Source organism: Nicotiana tabacum, chromosome 11 (assembly GCF_000715075.1).
Source record: "Nicotiana tabacum cultivar K326 chromosome 11, ASM71507v2, whole genome shotgun sequence".
NCBI classification, from domain to species: domain Eukaryota; kingdom Viridiplantae; phylum Streptophyta; class Magnoliopsida; order Solanales; family Solanaceae; genus Nicotiana; species Nicotiana tabacum.
In genome coordinates, this window is record NC_134090.1 from 2,607,057 (window position 1) to 2,629,856 (window position 22,800).

A 22,800-nucleotide genomic window follows, 5' to 3' on the forward strand; every position below is an offset into this window, starting at 1 on the left:
CACTAGTTAAGATAGAGAGTTTTTGTAAATTTCATTATATTTTCAATTGTTATTTTCTAATTACCTTAAATTCCCTCCGTATAAATATTTAAATCTAGGTTAATAATTGATGGTGTTGTGTTCAAAATTTAGGATAAGAATTGACTCGGAAAGAATCTTTGAAAAAATGTCTTAGTTATCCCATAATCTCAAATTTTGAAATTCAAATTGCAACAACGGAATGAAGAGACAGCCAAAATCCAAAAGCGTGGCACTAGTGTTCGAATTTACGCGGCAGAATTCGAATTTGGAGATTGAAACGGATTTTATTGTAGTGCGATTTTTTCATATGCCTTTTAGATTTTTTAAATTGTAGTATTGCTTATATAATTTCTAAATATATAAATTTTATTTTAAAAACTTTAAAAATTTTATGTCCTAATTCACGATTAAATTTAAAAGTTTAATTCTCGAAATTCGAGCTTAGCCACATAAATTGAAATAAGCTATGAGTCTTTTAATTTCTTTTTTGGCTATTATATGGGGTTCCCACATGATTGACTAGATCATTTAGAACTTTCGTTTCTCTTTTAATTTCATATTAACTCGTGAAACTTTATTGATCGAAATAATGGCCTTTATTTTATTGTTTTCCATTAAATCCATTCGTATCATGTAGTTATAAATACATGTCCTTCATTTTATTATTTTTAGTATTTCTATGATTTGGCCTTTTTTTCCCTTTCAAGAGAAAATGTCTTTTGTGTTTGTGTGAGTTAACGATTTTAGTTTTAAATTTTTTCATTTATAGAAAAAAAACATATGTCAAACTGCCTTAAAATTACCACCAAATACTCATAAATTATATAGTGAAATATAAAAACTCAGTCAATATGACTTTCATCAATTCGATAACTCTAGGTTGTATAGTTTATCTGCAATGAGTTTAAGTTATATGATCCATCAATAACTCAATATATTAATGTCTCAAATTATCAGTAGAAAATAATATGCATATACCATCTTCTGATCAACAAACATGCATTAATAAAATTTGAGTGAAATGTAAACAATATTTTTTTCACAAGAAACATTAACACAAATCCTTCAACTTTCGCTTACGCAATAGAGTGAGGAATAGGAGCAAAATAAACACTAGACTTGAGAATGTTCAAAAGAGGCAGCAAAACATCTGCAAAATAGTAGAAAATAGGATAATCAGACAACCAAATAATATGTAGGAATGCCAAAAGAATGAGTGTGAAGCCATTTTAACAATAGGTAAAGTTACTAAATTTATATAATTTCTTATTTCACTTTTGTCAATGGAACACATGCATGTTAATGAGTCAATTGGAATTGAAATAACATGTAATGATCCGGCCGATCGTTTTGAGTATTACAATCCCATTTTTCCATTTACTTCTCAAATTGTACTTTACAGTTATTGTGTGAATTGCCGGGGTAATTAGTTCGGGTCCAGTGAGGTTTTTGAAGGAATTGGAATACTTAGTTCCAAGGTTTAAAGCTTAAGTTAAAATAGTGACCGGATGCGGAGTTATGTGTAAACGACCTTGGATTCGAATTTTGATGATTCTAATAGCTCCGTATGGTGATTTTGGATTTAGAAGCGTGTCCGGAAAATTATTTGAAAGTACGTAGTGGAATTTGGCTTGAAATGCCGAAAGTTAAATTTTTGGGAAGTTTGATTGGGGGGTTGACTTTTTGATATCGGGGTCGGAATTTGATTCTGGAAATTGAAATAGGTCCGTAATGTGAAATGTGACTTGTGTGCAAAATTTGAGGTCAATCGGACGTGATTTGATAGGTTTCGGCGTCGTTTGTAGAATTTGGGAATTTGGAAATTTATTAGGCTTGAATCCGTGTGTAGTTCGTATTTTTGAGGTTGTTAAGTATGATTTGAGACCTCGAGTAGGTCCGTGTTATGTTATGAAACTTGTTGGTATGTTCGGACGGGGACCCGAGGGCCTCAGGTGAGTTTCGGACGGTTAACAGATCAAATTTGGACTTAAGGAAATGTTGGAACTGCTGCCTACTGGTGTGATCGCACCTGCAAAGATTTTGATCGCAGGTGCGAAGCCGCATGTGCGCGAGATCAGTCGCAGAAGTGGCCAAGTGTGGAAATAGGCAGTGCTCGCAGGTGCGAGAAATTTGCCGTATCTGCGAGGCCGCAGGTGCGAAGGTGTTGGCGCAGATGCGGACTGGGGCTGGCATGAGGCGACCACATGTGCGAAGGGGAATGCGCATCTGCGAGCGCGCAGATGCGAGAAAAGGGCCGCAAATGCGAGGTTTTGGAAGGCTTGATGTTTTCGCAGGCGCGCATTTTTGTCCGCAAATGCGGATGCGCAGGCGCGAGCCCGGGAACCGCAGGTGCGGAAATGCCTGGGCAGTGTTTAAAACGAGGGTTTCGAGATTTTTTCCCATTTTAGGATTTTGGAGCTCGGGTTGGGCGATTTTGGAGAGGAAATTTTCCACACAACTTGGAGTAAATATTCTTAACTCCACTGTGATTATATTTCATGAATTAATCTTCATTTTTGGTGTAAGATTATTGAATCTTCAAGAGAAATAGAAGGAAATTTCTATAATATCACAAAACGAATTTTTCAAGTTTGAATACCGATTTGGAGTCGGATTTGAGTGAAATTAGTATGGTTGAACTTGTAATTGGATGGGTTGTCGTATTTTGTGAGTTTCGTCAGAATTCGAGACGTGGGCCCCACGGGTGATTTTTGGGGCGTAATTTCGGATTTTGTGAAAATATTAGTATTTTGATATGGAATTAATTTCTATAAATTTTGTGGGCTGAATCAAATTAATTGTGACTATATTCAAGCCGTTTGGAAGTTGATACACGCAGAGTGAAATTGTTGGAGCATTTCTTAGCTTGCTCGACATTGGATTTGGCTTGTTCGAGGTAAGTAACTCTTCTAATATTGGAGTTGAGGGTATGAACCCTGAATATATGTATTTCGTAAATTGTTGGAAGGTGACGCACATGCTAGGTGACGGGCATGTGGGCGTGCACTATAGAAATTATGACATAATTGTTTATGTGGAATTTTGTAGTTAAATGATCTTGGCATTTTCCATGTGATTTTTATGAGTTAAAGAAATTGAGCTGAAAAGCATATTAAAAATTATGTTGAGCCTGTGTGCTAGTATTATTGGGACTCACAGAGGTCATATTATTGTGAAATATTTATTTTAAAAATAAAAATTCATACTCAGTCATATTCATTTCATTGCATATCATATCTCAGTCTCGGTTGTTATTTATTGATACATCATATCATCATTTTGGGCTATTCTCATGACATTGTGAGCCCATGAAAGAAAGAGATTAATGATTGAGATAGGCCGAGGGCCTGATTGTGAGGATATTTTTGGGATCGGGCTGCACGCCGTAGTAGACCATGTTGGCTTTATATATATTATTACTATTATATGGATCGGGGCTGCCCGCCTGCAGCAGGCCTTATTAGCTTCTTATTGCACGTGAGTTGGTCGTGCAACACGTGAGTTGGCCGTGCGGATCCTTATATTATTATTGTACGTGAGTTGGCCGTGCAGCACGTGAGTTGACCGTACGGATCCAGATCTTTATATTATGGCACGTGAGTTGTCCATGCTTATAGCGCTTGGGCTGTAGGAGCCCCTCATGAGTCTGTACACCCCCAGTGAGGGCAGTCGACTATAAACAGGGATTGGGCTGCACGCCGCAGCAGGTATTGTATAGCGCTGAGTGATTGAGTATGTTGAGCACAGTTAGAGAGAATGCGAGACAATGAGATTGAGTACTCTGAGACTGTGAGTACATGAGTGAAATCTCTGAGATATATTGCATTGACATGCACACATAACATATATGCATAGAGATGTATTTTCTTTATACTGTACGGTATCACATTATTCATGATTTTTCACACATGTTGAAAGATAGGTATAGTGATGCATTTGTTTTACACTGGTTATCTGGGAAAGAAAATGAGATACTTTATTTATTATTGAAAGGATTTTTGGAAAAATTACTGTTTTCAAACTTATTCATATTTTTGGTAACTTCGGTAAACGATTTGGGTTTTCATTGATGTACTTGAAAGGCAGAACTATTTCTAGAAGTTATGATTTAGCTAAGCATTTATTCTTTGAGTTACTTCTGCATTACTTGTTTAATATTGTTATGAACTATTGTTGGTTATGGAAGTTGGACTCTGACCTTGGTAGAAGCTCGTCACTACTTTCAACATACGGTTAGGTTTGTTACTTACTCAGTACATGGGGTCGGTTGTACTGATACTACACTTCTGCATATTGCGTGCAGATATTGGCTGTCGTTGTTGCTGTGCTCGATGGTTGCGGGATCTGAAGATGTACCTGCATTCCTGTTGTAGCTGCCTCTTGTTCAGGATAACCTTAGATTTATAAAAACTCTGTTTATGTATTATTCAAACAGACTATGTATTTATTTCATTTCCGCTTTGTATACTTTATTCTTAGAAGCTCATGATTTGTACTACCAGTTCTTGGGGATTGTATAAGATCAGGATCTTTATTCACTTAAATTGCTTTAATAGTTATTATTGAAATTGGATAGTTGGTAATTGACTTACCTAACGGGATGGGTTAGGTGCCATCACGACTAGTTAGATTTTGGGTCGTGATAAGGTGGTATTAGAGCTCTAGGTTCATAGGTTCCACAAATCATGAGCAAGTGTCTAGTAGAGTCTTGCGGATCGGTATGATGACGTCCATACTTATCTTTAAGAGGCTACAGGGCATTTAGGATATATACTTCCCATCTTTCTTTCCTTATCGTGCGGGATTGATTCAGCTTGGAACATAACTCTTTGAATTCCTTCCACATATTCGTATGCGCACATGAGCGCTCAGTATCAGTTGTGTATAGTCGGCTTGTGATTTCAGGGATGATGTGTGAGATGTGAATTCTATGTTTTGGTGATGGGCCAGTCTGGAGGATTTGAGGCCATGGTTAGACCGCAGTTTAAGCTCGGTAGCTTCAGTTATAACTTGTACAATTGGACTCATATGTCCGGTAATGACCCTACAGTAGAATTTGTGGCTTGATGAGCGGTGAAATAGCGGTATGATGGGTATGATGTGACCACGGGATGTGTTAAGATGATTTGAATATGACGAGAAGTGTTTCCTTGAAATATAAAGAAATGGCCATTGAGTGCTTGATTTTCGTTTTAATGTGATATACAGTCTCGAGTATGGATGTTTTGAAGGATCTTTCATATTGTTAAATTTTGGGGTAAATTAAATTCTCATGTCTGGGTAATGAGTTTGGACTCAGATTGACTAAGTGATTGCATAGTAATTGTGACTGCAAAAAGATATAACAAGATGTCAATTTGAGGTTAGGGAGGTGGGTTATCTCCTGGAGAGTAATCTACGTAGGTGTGTTCCTTATATGTGAGTGGAGATTTACTTTTCCGCCAGCAGGGCGTATGTGTGGAGATTTGAATTCGAATTTGGCTGAGAAAGTCGACCTAAGTATCAAGAGAATGATTGCGATCTTCGCAGATGATTTGGGATATTTTTATGGTTGGCATTGCATGAGCTTGAGAAGAATTTTGTGGCACTGACTACGGTATTATGACAGTAATAGGGTATGGGTATTGTGAATTATGAAGTGTTTTAATCTATGGCTTTGAGCCAAGTGAGGGAGTCTGCTATTGACAATTTGATTTCATGGTTAGGTGTTAAATTTTAATTTTGGTCTGAGGCATACTTGTGGATTAGTTATGACTTGCAGAGATGGAGTTCGAGAATGACTTGAGTAAACGAATTCTTGGATACGGGTTATATTGTACTTTATGAGTATGTGAAAATCATGGGATGAGTGAGTTGTTATTTTCAAAATATATAGTACGCATGGAGTATGAATTTGATTGGGGGTATTAAAGTAGAGTTACTTCTTTGAGTATTGTTGTGCTAATGGGGCAGGTGTCTTTTGACCCATTTGGGCGGTGTAATTAGATTTGAACAAAGTGGGTGACTTCCGAGAAAGTTCCAGTGGGTTTGAGAATTTTTATATAGCAATTGAGAATTTCTCCGGACTTGTGTATGGATAAAACCTGAGATTTACACTGGATGGTGTCTGGACTTGCGGAAAATCTATATGACTATGGATTCTATGTTTTAGTATAAGGAAGGTAAGAAGAAAAATTTCAAATTCATATAAGGTATTCTCAGAGTGAGTGTTATAGTTGTGGTATTTTTAAAGGTGCTTAAGAAGAATACAATTGCTTATGGGCCGTAGGGCGTTGTGGTTCTATGCTAAGGTTTGTAGAGTAAGTCGTGGTTAAAGATCATAGTAATTTAACAAGAAGAAGTATCAATCTGAAAATAAATTCGGAAGGGACTCGGAGAAAATAGGACAACTGGGTAGTAGGTTGGATCAATATGGTAATGGATATGATCGGTTCTTTGAGTGCTTATGATGTGGGGGTTTTCTACAGGTGCTTTGTGACAATACATCTGGACTTGGCGACCTGCGTGGCTTGGTCGAGTTAGAGAAATTTAGTTTTAAGGGCTTGATTATGTGCAAATGGATTCCAAAGTATTCTTGATGGTTTCTACCGGTGTGGAGAACGTGTTGTGTATTATGATTTTCTCCTGGAAAGAAGTAAGAGAAAGGTTTCTAACTAAAATGGTATGTAAATTATTGGTGACTCAAAATTGATAATAAGATTTTTGTGCATTTCACATGATGGCAAGATAGATGTTATGTGTTGTACAAAAGCTAGATTTTCAGGTACAAGGTGGCAGTACAGTCTTGAAGAGAAGGTAACGAATGTTGGACAACATGGACAGTTTCAAATAACTAGATGAATACTATTACTACTTGGTGTTGTATGAGAAAGGGGCGGACTTCAGAAGGCGCATTGTATTTTGACTTACGGATGTATAAATTAGTATTGCGGTACTCACATGGTTGATAGACTGTTGATATTCAAATTTTGTCAAGTGGTACGAAAGAACTTTCAAAGTATTTCTCGTGGGATGATCGTGTATGAGAGAGGTGTAAGGAATTCGGGCGGTGGAGATGGAATCAAATATGGTGATTCGTGTGTTCTATGGATTTGGAGATTGGGAGTTCCCAGGAGCAGATTGTTTCAGGGTTGTGGACTATGAAGTTGTGGTCGGAGCTAGCCGGATGATGAAATATGTTATGATTAAGTCATTATGGATTTTCGGAGGGATTCTTTTTATCTATTTGTGGGTAACCCGAGTTAATTTGGGGGTCCATAGGTAGGCCCAATAAAGATATGTATTCTACACCGAGCCGGAATAGTTGGCTCCATACTGCTATTATTGAGGGATATGTAATTCGGTTGATGTTGAACTTATTCGTGTTCTCAAATGATCTGTGAGTTACTCCTTTATGCTACGAAGAGTTGTGATCCATTGGTTATGTGCACAAATGGTGCAGTTCTATTTGAGCCTTATAGCGGAATTTGAGTGTAATGAGTATTTGGGTATTGCATGATTGATTGCGCAATGGTTATGTTCTTTCAGGTTTTGTGTGGCATTTTTGTCATTTGCCTCTCTGTGGTTATTGATTTTGAGCGGGGTGGCTCGAGGTATATATTATGGACCAGCGTTTGGATAGGGTCACACATTGCAGCAGAGTTATGTTAAGGTATGAACCTTGTGTTATGATCGGGTGATGGTTCTACGGTGTATGATGAATTTACAACATTTTTTTCTGGTGGTACTTGTTAATCTGGCGGGGCAGTTCTCTCATTTGAGTCATTTTCCATGACTGAGTACATTTGAATTGTTGCTTATTGGTGCACGAAAAGGGATTATGGTTCTCGTTGGGGAGAGAATGTAATGACCCGACCAGTCGTTTTGAGTATTACAACCACGTTTACCCATTTACTTCTCAAATTATACTTTACAGTTGTTGTATGAATTGCCGGGGTAATTGGTTCGAGTCCAGTGAGGTTTTTGAAGGAATTAGAACACTTAGTTCCAAGGTTTAAAGCTTAAGTGAAAATAGTGGCCGGATGCGAAGTTATGTGTAAACGACCTTGTATTCGAATTTTGATGATTCCAATAGCTCCGTATGGTGATTTTGGACTTAGGAGCGTGTCCGAAAAATTATTTGAAAGTATGTAGTGGAATTTGGCTTGAAATGCCGAAAGTTAAATTTTTAGAAAGTTTGACCGGGGGGTTAACTTTTTGATATCAGGGTCAGAATCCAATTCTGGAAATTGGAATAGGTCCGTAATGTGAAATGTGTCTTGTGTGCAAAATTTGAGGTCAATCGGACGTGATTTGATAGGTTTCGACGTCGTTTGTAGAATTTGGAAATTTGGAAATTTAATAGGCTTGAATCAGTGTGTAGTTCATATTTTTGAGGTTGTTAGGTATGATTTGAGGCCTCGAGTAGGTCCGTGTTATGTTAAGGAACTTGTTGGTATGTTCGGGCAGGGACCCGAGGGCCTCGGGTGAGTTTCGGACAGTTAACGGATCAAATTTGGGCTTAAGGAAATGCTGGAACTACTGCCTACTGGTGTGATCGCACCTGCGAAGATTTTGATCATAGGTGCAAAGCCGCATGTGCGCGAGATCAATCGCAGAAGCGGCCAAGTGTGGAACTGGGAAGTGCTCACAGGTGCGAGGAATTTGCCACATCTGCGAGGAATTTGCCGCATCTGCGAGGCCGTAGGTGCGTGTTGGCACAGATGCGGACTGGGCTGGTGTGAGGCGACCGTAGGTGCGAAGGGGAATGCGCATCTACGAGCCCGCAGATGCGAGAAAAGGGCCGCAGATGCGAGGTTTTGGAAGGCTGGCTGTTTCCGCAAGCGCACATTTTTGTCCGCAAATGTGGATGCGCAGGTGCGAGTCCAGGCACCGCAGGTGCGGAAATGCCTAGGCAGTGTTTAAAACGAGGGTTGCGAGATTTTTTCCCATTTTTGGATTTTGGAGCTCGGGTTGGGCGATTTTGGAGAGGAAATTTTCCAAACAACTTGGGGTAAGTATTCTTAACTCTCTTGTGATTATATTCCATGAATTGATCTTCATTTTTTGTGTAAGATTATTGAATCTTCAAGAGAAATAGAAGGAAATTTCTATAATATCACAAAACGAATTTTTCAAGTTTGAATACCGATTTGGAGTCGGATTTAAGTGAAATTAGTATGGTTGAACTTGTAATTAGATGGGTTGTCGTATTTTGTAAGTTTCGTCGGATTTCGAGACGTGGGCCCACAGGTATTTTTGGGGCGTAATTTTAAATTTTGTGGAAATATTAGTATTTTGATATGAAATTAATTTCTATAAATTTTGTGGGCTGAATCAAATTAATTGTGACTAGTTTCGAGCCGTTTGGAAGTTGATACATGCAGAGTAGAATTGCTGGAGCATTTCTTAGCTTGCTCGACATTGGATTTGGCTTGTTCGAGGTAAGTAACTCTTCTAATCTTGGAATTTAGGGTATGAACCCTAAATATATGTATTTCTAAAATTATTGGGAGGTGACGCACATGCTAGGTGATGGGTATGTGGGCGTGCACTACAGAAATTGTGACATAATTGTTTATGTGAAATTTTGTAGTTAAATGACCTTGGCATTTTCCATGCGATTTTTATGAGTTAAAGAAATTGAGCTGAAAAGCATATTAAAATTTATGTTGAGGCTATGTACCAGTATTATTAGACTCACAGAGGTCATATTGTTGTGAAATATTTATTTTAAAAATAAAAATTCATACTCAGTCATATTCATTTCATTGCATATCATATCTCAGTCTATGTTGTTATTTATTGATACATCATATCATCATTTTTGGGCTATTCTCATGACATTGTGAGCCCATGAAAGAGAGACCGGAGAGATTGATGACTGAGTGAGGCCGAGGGCCTGATTGTGAGGATATTTTTGGGATCGGGCTGCACGCCGCAGCAGACCATGTTGGCTTTATATATATTTTTACTATTATATGGATCGGGGCTACCCGCCTGCAGCAGGCCTTATTGGCTTCTTATTGCACGTGAGTTGGCAGTGCAGCACGTGAGTTAGCCGTGGAGCACGTGAGTTGGCCGTGCGGATCCTTATATTATTATTGCACGTGAGTTGGTCGTGCAGCATGTGAGTTGGCCGTGCGGATCCTTATATTATTATTGCACATGAGTTGGCCGTGCAACACGTGAGTTGGCTGTGCGGATCCTTATATTATTATTGCATGTGAGTTGGTCGTGCAGCACGTGAGTTGGCCGTGCGGATCCAGATCTTTATATTATGGCACGTGAGTTGTCCGTGCAACACGTGAGTTATCCGTACTTATAGCGCTTTGGCTGTAAAAGCCCCTCATGAGTCTGTACACTCCTAGTGAGCGCAGTCGACTATAAACAGGGATTGGGCTGCACGCCGCAGTAGGTATTGTATAGCGCTGAGTGATTGAGTGTGCTGAGCACAGTTAGAGAGAATGCGAGACAATGAGATTGAGTACTCTGAGACTGTGAGTACATGAGTGCAATCTCTGAGATATATTGCATTGACATGCACACATGACATATATGCATAGAGATGTATTTTCTTTATGATGTACGGTATCACATTATTTATGATTTTTCACACATGTTGAAAGATGGGTATAGTGATGCATTTGTTTTACACTGGTTATCTGGGAAAGAAAATGAGATACTTTATTTATTACTGAAAGGATTTTTGGAAAATTTACTGTTTTTAAAATTATTCATATTTTTGGTAACTTCGGTAAACGATTTGGGTTTTCATTGATGTACTTGAAAGGCAGAACTATTTTCAAAAGTCATGATTTAGCCGAGCATTTATTCTTTGAGTTACTTCTGGCATTACTTGTTTAATATTATTATGAACTATTGTTGGTTATGGAAGTTGGACTCTGACCTTGGTAGAAGCTCGTCACTACTTTCAAGCTACGACTAGGTTTGTTACTTACTCAGTACATGGGGTCGATTGTACTGATACTATACTTCTGTATATTACGTACAGATATTGGCTGTCGTTGTTGCAGTGCTCGATGATTGCGGGATCTGAAGATGTACCTGCATTCCTGTTGTAGCTGCCTCTTGTTCAGGGTAGCCTTAGATTCATAAAAGCTCTGTTTATGTATTATTCAAACAGACTATGTATTTATTTCATTTCCGCTTTGTATACTTTATTCTTAGAAGCTCATGATTTGTACTACTAGTTCTTGGGGATTGTATAAGATCAGGATCTTTATTCACTTAAATTGCTTTAATAGTTATTATTGAAATTGGTTAGTTTGTAATTGGCTTATCTAACGGGATGGGTTAGGTGCCATCACGACTAGTTGGATTTTGGGTCGTGACATAACAATACGCCATGCGGATGCTAATAAATAAACTTTTAATGACGATAAAATAGACAACAAAGAAAACCTGCCTTCGCCACTGCGAAGACACCCAACCCAGGTCCTTTATTGCAAATGCGATCCTGTGACCGCAAATACGAGCTTGATCTCGCAAATGCGAGATCTGCAACTGGACATCAGCAACTGTTGGGCATCAGTAGTTGCAAACCCTAACTATAATGACCCGACTGGTCATTTTGAGCATTCACGCTCCTTTCAACTATTTAAAGTCTTGAATAACTTTCTACGAGGTATTATGACTTGTGTGAATTGTCGGTTTTAATTTTTAAGGTATTTCAGAGTTAGGTTGGAAAAAAGAATTTTCATGTTGGAAATTTAGTTGAAAAGGTTGACCGGATGTTGACTTATGTGTAAAGACCCCGAAAAAATTTTGCTAAGGAAATTAAGGTTTGGTGGTGCCGAGGTAGATCAATTAGTACAATGATTATAGAAATTTCTCGCGGCGAGCTTGCGAGCCTCGGCTCGGACTTTTTTGGGTTGAACAATGCACCGATGTGTAAAGAAATTTTTTGTCTGAAAAAGGTCATTTCTGCGACCACTATACGGTCGCAGAATCACTCTGCGAACCGCATAATGGTCGCAAAGTGGAGCAGGAGAGGGGCCAGATTTGAGAAAAATCTGTGGTGCATTATGCGACCGCAGACGTGTTTTGTGGTGCATTATGCGACCGCAGAACAAGTATGCGGACCGCATAATGATCGCAGACTGGGTCAGTAACGCCCAGCTTTGGAAGCCAAATTATGCGGCCGGTATGCAGACCGCATACCTGTTATGCGATCGCATATGCGACCGCATAACTGCGTCGGAGCTTCCATTCTTTCTAATTTTTGACCCGACCCAACTTCGATTTATAGCCCTTGAATCTCATTTTTGAGCCAAAATCTGATATTTTAGAGAGAGGTGAGAGCATTTTAGAGAGAAAAAGTGAAGACTTAGTCATTTATCCATCAATTCTTTTTCAAGGTTTGAAGATTTCACAAGGATCTTGCTAGGGCTTCAAAGAGGTAAGAATTTCTTTCCCTAATTCTTTAATTTCAGGTTTGGAGTAAAAATGAGTGATTAATAGTATGATTCTTGGGTGTAAGAGTATTATGTATACATACCAATAAGGTTGTGGAAGGATTGTTAAGTTCAAATGGGTAAGGATTGGGTTGAAAATGGTAGAAATCTTCATAGATTTTAATTGAAGATTTGAGGGTCGAGTTGATGTCGGATTTTGGTGAAATTTATATGGTTGGACTCGTGGTTGGATGGGCGTTCATATCCTGTAACTTTTGTCGGTTTTCGAGACGTGAGCCCTACGGGCAATTTTTGAGTTAATTTCGAATTTTATTGAAAAAAATAGTATTTCCTTATAGAATTAATTACAATAATTTGTATTGACTGATTTGAATTAATTGTGGCTAGATACGAGGCTTTCGGAGATCAATTCTCATGGCAAGGGCATAGCGGAATAAATAAGTACACGGGTTTAGGTAAGTAACAATTATAAATCTGATTCTGAGGGTATGAAACACCGGATTTTGGTATCATGTAATTATTTTGGAGGTGACGCACATGATAGGTGACGGACGTGTGGGCGTGCACCGAGGGGATTGTGACTTGATCCGTCCCGGAAAACTATAAAGTTGAATAATTTATTGTTAGCTATATGATCTCTATGTGTTGAAGAAATTTGACTATAAATCATGTTAGAAATCATGCTTAGGCTATGTTATAGTACGGTTGAGACCCGTAGACGTTGCGTACTTGTTGAATTATTTGCTAATTGTTGTCTTGTACTCAGTCATGATTTTTTTTGTGTATTATACCTTAGTCTTTCTGGATATTTGTTGATATACTATGTTATCTTTGTTTGGGCTGATCTTTGTGATTTCTGAGAGCCTGGGAGACTTGAGAGGTTGAGGACTGAGTAAGGCCGAGGGCCTGTCGGTGAGGTAAGGATATTATGGCACGTGAGTTGTCCGTGCAGGATATTATAGCACGTGAGTTGTCCGTGCAGATTATGGCGCTTGGGCTGTAGGAGCCCCTCCAGAGTCTGTACACACCCCTAGTGAGCGCGGGTACCCATTGAGTGTGAGTGCTGAGGGCTGAGAGCCGAGTGATTGAGCTGTTGTGATGAGCTGAGTGACTGTTGCCTGGGAGACTGTACTTATTTTGTATTTGTTGTTGCACTTGGTTGCTATCTGTCATTGTTGTGAAATCTCTTAAAGAATTTATATCCGGATTACTTGAAATTGAACTGTATAAAATTGATTTGACTTAACCTGTCGGATTTGAAAGCATGTCTACTCTTTGCTGGAACTACTGAAAGTGAACTATGACTGTGTAGCTCGTCATTATCTTCAGTTCCTTAGTTATTATTGTTACTTTCTGAGTTGGTTATACTCATACTACACCCCGCACTTCGTGTGCAGATCCAGGTGTTTCTGAACATAGCGGGTGTTGATCATTTTGTGTAGTTGATTTTCAGGAGATTTTGAGGTAGCTGCCGTATTCCGCAGACCTTGTCTCTCCTTCTCTATCTCCTTGTTTACTGTATTTGGTCTCAGACTATTATAGACCGTATTTTCCAAACTTGTACTCATATTAGATGCTCATGTACATGGTGATACCAGGTTTTGAGAGTGTTGTATCAGAAATTTCTAAATTTTTGGTATTGTATTAAACGTTACATTTTTAAATTCAAAGGAAATCGTGGGTTATTGATGTTGTCGGCTTGCCTAGTACTGAGATAGGCTCCATCACGACAGGTTAGGATTTTGGGTCGTGACACTAACACACTCAAAACGCACCTGAGCCCCTCGGGCTCCAAACTGAACATGCACACAAGTGTAATAACATCCTACAAACTTGCTCGCTACCTTAAATTATCAAAATAACATCAAATAACAAGAATGATCATCAAAACTCAGGAATTTCAACTTTAAAACTCATTTTCACAAATTCTCACATGACGCGCCGAAATGCGCTCGGATCATCCCAGACCCCAAACAAACGTGCGTACAAGATTTTGATTTAAGCAAGCGGATGTGGAGTACCATTGCATCCCCTACTATATATAGCTCGAGTTGAAGACAATTATCGTCTATTTTCCAAATAGATCTGCTCTGTTTTTAAAAATCTCGATCGAAGCCTATGAGTGTTCACATTTGCAAGAATGAGGCATACCTTTGATTTAGCATTTCTTTTATGTGAGGAAGGCATGTTTGGTTGTGGCTGCACAATAGGGAACTTAGCAGCTGCTATTTGCTTTTCCTCTTTTACTTTGTTGAAAATTACTGTAAATCCTTCTCCAGATTTGGGATCTTTCTCATCCCATGCCCCAAATTTTGGTACTGATGCCGATGAATAATAAGACTATCATGCAAGAAGGAGTTCAATTAGAGACATATTTCTTGACCACTCAGTAATTCACAATTTGACTAGGAAATTAAGCTTGAATACACTTATAAAATACTAGCAAAAAAAAAAGAAGGCGTGTTTTATTTAGTGCACACCCAAAAATAGCTTACGGGGGTAATCAGGACTAAAATAGTTCAGGTGTGAACCGAATAAAACGCGTCTAAGTTTAGGGGATCCCGAGATATTCTACATTTATTTTGATTAAATACAGAGGTTGAGAATTATGGTGTAAGGTTGATAGTAGTCGTTAGTACCTTAGTCTTATCAGTAGCGCTAATACTATTTTTGTATTATTTTTTTCATATTCTTGGTTCTTTATATTACATGTTGCGCCATTTATTCCTAGTATATTGTTGTTGCTACCGTTTGTTACTTTGTTTTCACTGTTTCTTGAGTCGAGAGTATCGGAAACAACCTCTCTACCTCCACAAGGTAGGAGTAAGGTCTGTGTACACACTATCCTCCATAAACCCCATATGTGGGATTACTAACGGGTTTTTTATTGTTGTACAATCAAAGATACAAAAACTAGGATTAGATTCAAAAGAGTATCCCTCTTATTGAAGCAGGACGTCATGAGCTACCTCCACTTTTGGATGGTGACATCCCCTTCCACCATGTAAATATCGAGTGCAAGTAAGTTTTTACCGTAAAAAAAGACTTCATTTTAGCAGCGGGACATGAAATACGATAAACTTTGGCTCTCAAAAAGATGTTTGTGCACCCTAAGATCGATCAGCTCAATTTTGCCATCAATCTCATATCTATCGCAATGACATATTGATCACTTTAACAACTTTCTTGATAAGAATTTTTGCATGTTCTTACAATGTTGTTACTGAATTTCATACTAATAATAACACTAGACAAAGTTTTAATTCAAAGATATTATATGATCCTCACCCCTAAATGATGATTCAAAGATATTCTCAATGCTGGAAATAGTATTGTCACTACATAAAAGTTATTGCATGTCCAAAGCAGAGTATATATTCAGTGTTTTCTAAAGAGAATCAGTTGAAATTTAGACAATCAAAGAGAGAAGAACTTACAAGATCATCAGATGAATTTCTACTATTTTTCAGTCTATTTGGACTAGGTGGAACGAATATATTGCCGCGATCATTCTTGTTCTTCTTAGCATCAGATGTTCTGCGACTAACAGTTGGCTGGTTAACTGAATAACCAGAAATACTCTTATCTTCAACACCAGAAAGATTTCTGCAATGACCATAATTGTACTGAGGCGTTTCGACTAAATGAGTTTTCACAGGAGAAACATTAATACTAGCATCTTCATATCCTCTATATGCAAAAGCCTCTGGATTCTCCTCAGGATCATTTGGATTTATCATCTTACCGCCTTTTCCTTTGCGCGCATTCTCAAAATACGTTGTGTATGGCACATTGTCACCATCCCAGTTTCCGAACTTAGGAACATGTGATCCCTGCTGCAACGAGTATACAACGACGCTTCAATATTAAGCAGGTTGATGTCGGCTGTATGGATCATCACTAATCATGCCGCTCCACTTAAGTTCTCTATATTTTCTACTAGAATATAAATCATTAATATGACTAAAAGACTCATTGAAAATATAGGACTTACAACTTGTTTGGATGGTTGTTATGTATCGTTTCATAATGTATTGTATTATATTGAAGTATATATTGTTCGGATAGATTTTATTGTTTGTCGTCGTTTCATGATGTCATGCACCCACAATATAAAGAATAAACTTGAAATGTTATAAAGAAAAAGTAAGGTACGAGGTAATATTATTATATAAAAAAGTATGGTAAATGATAAAATATGATTATTTAATAATAAAAAAGGGCAAGATGAGAGGGGGAAAAAGAGGTAACAATGCGACAACATTAAATCGCTCGTTTCATAAAGTGACATTTTTCGTCATTACGTAACGATGAATTTAACGATATTTAAATAACAATTAAAAAAATATTGTATTTAAAGTAACAATACGATACAATATACTAATAGTTAACAATCATCCAATCAAGGTGTTAAAGTAAATATACTAACACGGCTAATATTTAATCCTAAGCTTTTGGTCCCTGAGAAACAACTTTGAATTTGTTCTTTAATCACATAGTATCTTAATCTACAAAATAAGAAGATTCCTAAGATTTTTAACATCCATAATCAACAGCACCTTTGCCTTGTAAAATTGACAGAACAATATATTTGATTGTAAAGGCAAACAATGCAACTACTAAATTTAGGTGTTTTTTTCCCCTTAATAATAAAGCCATAATCAAGAATAACAAGCTAATTAAGTGCAAAAGTTAGAAACTGAAGAGAAAATATTACTTACAGCCATTAATGATATTGGAACTCTTCTTCTTGTTATTGATTTCTTCCATTGAACAATGACTAATTAAGAAAACTTAAGATTTGAAGTGGGACCAATTTAAATGTATTTTCTTTAATTTATCTGAGATCCCAATGAAATTTGGACCTGCTAGGCAACTAGAGAAATTGTTTAGTTGGTTACAACTATTTGTTTCCATTGAAATAAAACCAAACAACATTTCCTAGCGAAAGCAAAACGCCAGTGATTTCTTTTCAGCTGGTCAAGTCTCGTTAAATAGTATTACTTATAGCATGTTTGTTTAAGCAGCAAAAATCAGTTTATTTTGAGATAGTATATTTTTTCAATAGTATTTTTGGTGAGAAAATAGTTTGTGTTTGATTAATTAATTTAAAAAATATTTCTGAGCAGTAATTAATGTTTGGTCAAGCTTTTAAAAATTGCTTCTAAGTGTATTTTTCTCAAAAGTGCTTTTGAAGAGAAGCTACTTTTTTCTATTCTTCAAAACTGCTTAGGTTTAAAAATAATTTTTTTCTTCCAAAAGCTTGGCCAAACACTTCAACTTTGAAAAAAAAGTATTTTTTTTGGAAAAAAAAGTACTTTTAGGATTAGAGAAGCTTATAAGCCAAACATGCTATTAATATTTGTGTTGGTAACAGGTATCACGTGAAATTAATTGAAGTACGCGCAAACTAATCCGAACGATTATTAAAAAAACCAACAACGACTTTAAAATTGTCTTTTTCTTTACATGGAGGAAAGCCAGATGATCTTTAAACGAAAGCAAAATGATTTAACTGGTTTTTGTTGACTCATCTTTTGGAGTGTTTGTTGTTGGTTAGAGCTATTTGTTTCCATTGAAATAAAACCAAACAACCTTGAGTCCAATATTAGACTTGCCAGATATCTTTAACAAAATTAAGCGAAATGATTCAAAAGTTTATATGAAAACACCAATTTTTATATCACATTATTTTTTCAATACCAGTAACCAAAACTAGACTTTTTCAAATTGTCTCAATCGTCTAATTTATCGGATGTCCCCTTTGTTTGGGACTAAGACGTAATATTATTGTCTGGTTTAATTTTAGTATGTGTTCGGTTCTATTGATCTTGCCATGGTTTGTAATGCAAAGTTGGTGACTTTTAATTTCAAATAATAGCAAAGTTTGCTTCTTGATTAAAAAATCATCCTTTAATCTTGATTCTGATAATAAAATCGATGGGGCTGTTTATCGTTCGACTAAATTCGGGATTACGAAGGGAAGTCTTGGCGTAACTGGTAAAAGTCAGGGGTTCGAGCGGTGGAAATAGTCTCTTGCAGAAATGCAAGATAAGGTTGCGTATAATAAACCCTTGTGGTCCGGCCCTTCCCCGGACCCCGCGCATAGCGGGAGTTTACTGCACCGGACAGCCCTTTTTAAAGTCGGGATTATGAAAAAATTAAACAAGTAATTTGCTAAATGCGATAAATAATCAAACCAAATACTGGTTGAATTTTATCGATTTCGGTTCAAAATGGTTCTTTTTTCTTTAATTTTTTTTAAATCGAAGGAATATTTTAATGAAACTAGATCGTCTCCTCTTGATCTATGGGATAGTTTCTTCATTATAATGTTTAAGAAACTTTTATCGACATCCACGTTTATAGTAAATCACCAACATTTGGTAAATCCTTTTTTGGAAAAGGTTCAAATGATATTATTTGCTTTCACAATCAATTATTTCACAAAAATAGTACATAGAATCAGAAAAAAGAATGTGCGTAACTCATTTTCCAGCTCTTCTCAATCCATAATTTTGTGTATTTTTTATGTATTCGTTTTGGACATAAGAATTGTAAAATTCCAAAAAAAGTGGGAAAAAATTTCAAGTGAAAATGATATTTGAAAATTAGAGTTGTGTTTGGACATGAATATTATTTTGGGTTGTTTTTGAAGTTTTGTGAGTGATTTTTGTGAAAATTTTGAAAAACAGCTTTTTAGAGTTTTTCAAATTTTTGAAATTTTTTAAAATTCATCTTCAAGTGAAAATAGAAAATTTTATGGCCAAACACTAATTTCGAAAAAAATAAATTTTTTTGGAAAAAAAAGTGAATTTCTTTTTATGTCCAAACGGGCTCTTGTCTTGCTAAACTAGAGGAAAGATTTCTAGAGGCGTTTGAATATGAATTGGTTGATTTTAAAAAAATATATATTGAAATTAAATTGAAAATGAAATAGAAATAATTACATAATGCTAAAACGGTGTAACTATATTATATATAAAAAAACAGAAAGGAAATTTACGAAAAAGTGATCTAAATTGAGCATAATGGAATAAATTCTAGTTAACTAAGATAAACATAGCTTAATACATCAGGTGAGTGCACATATAGCCATTCTCAGGGATGCTATATAGAGATAAGTCAGTACTTATTTTGTCCTGAAATATTAGATTAAAAATCTCAATTTCGGGACAACTCAGGACATTTTTGTCCTGAGAAAATGAACTGAAAAATTAAAATTCAGGACGTACTGACTAATTCCTAAATAGCAGCCTTTTAGAGTGGCTACCTGGTGTTATTTCTACGTCAAAAGATTGTATTTGGCCTTTAGATAACTTTTGTTAAGTAAAAGATAAAAATAACAAAATGCAATTAAAATGGTTCTTTGACTATAATTAATGAAGTTTTCCTTTATCTTTTTCAGGTAAGGAAGAATAATGAAGGTAAAAAAAAAGAGTTAAAAGTTCATTTATTAAAAGTAATTTAAAGAAAATATGGATAATAACATCACTCAAAAAGGATCGTAAATATAAGGCCAAATAGGTGTACGACCCCTTAAACTTGGTTCCAGTTTTCATTTTGACACCTTAACTTAGCTCTTTTCCTATCGAACACTTTAACTGTACTTTGGACTATACCATTTAAACACAATGCATGACGGGGCTGTAAAAACTTAAGCGCGTGTTTTTAAACGCTTCCCACGTGGAATAACATACCAATAATAGTTTGACACGTGTTTATTTATCTAGACTGGATAAAAAACTCTGTTTTTACCTTACCCGTATACCTCGCCTCACTTAATCGATCTTCCACCCAAAATCCCCTTTCTTTAGCCTAATAAACCCTAATAAACTACATTGAGACCAATTTTCGGTGGAATCTTCATCGATTTTGAGTTAGATTCAACTGTCCGTCAACTATTTGGCCATTATATTACTAATACGGGTAATCATTTGCTTCGTTTGACTGTGGTGGTGAGTGGAGTTGGTCGTAACTGGAGCTGGTCGTGACTGGAGTTGGTCGTGACTGAAGTTTCGAGGGTTTAGACATGTCTGCAGACGAATATATTCTTGTCGATTTTCACCATGGTGGACATATTGTCAAGGATCCTGTCCCGAGATATGTAGAAGAGAGGGGTGAGGATGGTCACATGATAGACAAGGACCACATTTCTCTTTTTGAGCTCTTGTCCTACACAAAAGATATGGGTTATGCTGAGGTAGAGGGTTTTTATTTAATTAATCCTAAATCTAATGACTTTGTCTTGATTGAAAATGATGAACAACTGTATAATATAGTTTGTCACCTTAATCATCTTGATCATTTAGATTTGTATATTAAGCATGTAGTTAATGAGCCTGTGTTGCTTGATGAGACTGTCCCATGTGGCCTTTTATGTGGGCCAGAAGTTGTTGAGCCTGGGTGCAGAAGGATTATACAGAAGGATTATAGGATTTGATGGTTGTTTTCTAAAGGGAATCTACAAGGGTGAGTTACTTGTTGCAGTTGGTAGAAATGGGGACAATCAAATATTTCCTATTGCATGGGTTGTAGTTGATCAAGAGACAAAACACTCCTGGAGCTGGTTCATCACATATTTGATTGCAGATTTACAGTTGGGAAATGGTGTTGGCTTAACTGTTATGTCAGATATGCAAAAGGTAAAGTTACAATCAACTTTTAATTTTTCTTTTTCCTGCTTTATATATACTGTCCACTAATAGTTATTACTATTTTTTGTAGGGACTAGTACCAACTATAGGGGAATTACTACCAATGGCAGAACACAACAAATGAGTACATCAAATTAGCTGGGACATTCAAGGATACATCTGCAACTAACATAGACATTGGATTTAAGCCCCCCGGATTGAAGTTTAAAGGAAGAAATGCAGTGACAAGGTCACAACTTCAGCAAATGAGTGCAACAAGGAAAAAAGGTTCTTCAAGTCAAACAAGTTCAGATGCATCTACACTGTGAAGCAGACCAATTTTTATTTATGTTATCTAAGATGTCACTATCAGTTTTTTGTTTGGGCAGTTATGCTCTATTAGAGTTTACTAGTTTGGGCAGTTATATGTTTGGAAAAATAATGCTCTATTTTTTATAATTTGTAGACTAAAATAATGCTCTATTTTTTAGCTTGGATGTAATGCTAGTCCATCACATTATGCAATGGAATGTTTAGGCAGTTATGTTTTCAATTCATGAATATGAATTTGCATTTCATTCATAACACATTATGGAAGTGCAACTGAACTTAAATTTGCATTAAAAATTGGTCATTTCCATTTCATTCATAACAAGATAGTGTACATTAACAAAATGCCAAATTCCTAGTACCTACTTCAAACATACTATATTTTTCTTGAACTAATAGCAGCAACTACAACACTATTAGCACCAGCATATCATAAAAATACTACATTGTTCTTCAAACCACCAGCATCACCAAAGCCAAATCCATAGAAACAGCACCACCACCACAACAAATAACCACTTCAACCGCGCAACTGTTTTCTCAGTTCTTTCGACTCTCTTCAACAGACCCCGTATAACCCTCTTAGCTTGGTCAGGCATTTCATCATCATGCCATCTGAAATATTTGCAGCCACCTCGACCCTACAAAATTCAAAAAGAAATGCAGCCACAAAAAAAAATTAAAAACAGATTTCTTTATTAAGAAATTCAAAGGTCTAACAAAAATAATACGATCGACTTACCAATTTAAAACCATAAAATCGGCGACCTGGGTTTGCAGATGACCATGATATAGTCAGTGGCGCATTAAATCCACAGTGGCAAATTGTCCCGACCCAAAAATTCCACCACAAGCGTCGTGATGGCACTTAGTCTCTAAGACTAAGTAAGCCGATTATAATCATAAATCAAGCCATTTTTTTTTATAAAAATATAATTTAATACAGTGTCGAAACTAAAAGTGGAAATAATTTTAAACATCTCCCAAGACTGGTAGTACTGAGTCACGAACTCTAACTGAATACATAAAATGATTGCAAGGATCGAATACTCAATACTGTTTAAATAATAAATAACAGTACAATAAAATGGAAAGACTCCAAGGAACTACGACGACCAAGCAGCTCTACCTTGAATCGTTGCGATCCCACTCTAACTCTATCCGAGTTCGATATCTCCAATACCTGGCTCTGCACAAAAATGTGCAGAAGTGTAGTATGAGTACACCACCGTCGGTACCCAGTAAGTATCAAGACTAACCTCAGTGGAGTAGAGACGATGTACAGTCAAAACACTCACTAATCTAATAACTTGTGCAATATGATATACAAAATAATAAAAAATAAATAGCAGTGATAGCAACACAAATCAACTAGTGATTTAAACAACAAGGCAACA

General features: G+C 36.6%; 1 protein-coding gene across 3 annotated transcripts; it reads right to left on the reverse strand.

Annotated features, from left to right (window-relative positions):
• Positions 1–984: 984 nt before the first annotated feature.
• Positions 985–17,220, reverse strand: LOC107798925 (RPM1-interacting protein 4-like). 3 transcript variants are annotated; one of them, XM_075225878.1, is made up of 4 exons: positions 17,159–17,220; positions 15,875–16,273; positions 14,589–14,777; positions 985–1,171 (listed from the first exon to the last, which is right to left on the reverse strand). In XM_075225878.1, the coding sequence occupies exons 1-4, from the start codon at positions 17,162–17,164 to the stop codon at positions 1,151–1,153; spliced, it is 615 nt and encodes a 204-aa protein (XP_075081979.1). In that variant the 5' UTR covers positions 17,165–17,220; the 3' UTR covers positions 985–1,150. The 3 variants fall into 3 exon arrangements, with proteins under 3 accessions (XP_075081979.1, XP_075081978.1, XP_075081977.1); XM_075225877.1 differs by lacking the exon at positions 985–1,171 and having other exon boundaries at positions 14,074–14,777; positions 15,875–16,270; positions 17,159–17,217; XM_075225876.1 differs by lacking the exon at positions 985–1,171 and having other exon boundaries at positions 14,079–14,777.
• Between the last annotated feature and the right edge of the window lie 5,580 nt (positions 17,221–22,800).

Excerpts from the sequence above, each read along its gene's own strand:
- LOC107798925 (XM_075225876.1), bottom strand. Across the intron at positions 14,778-15,874 it reads GAAATTCATCTGATGATCTT|TCTTATTATTCATCGGCATC; the intron begins GTAAGTTCTTCT and ends CTTGCATGATAG.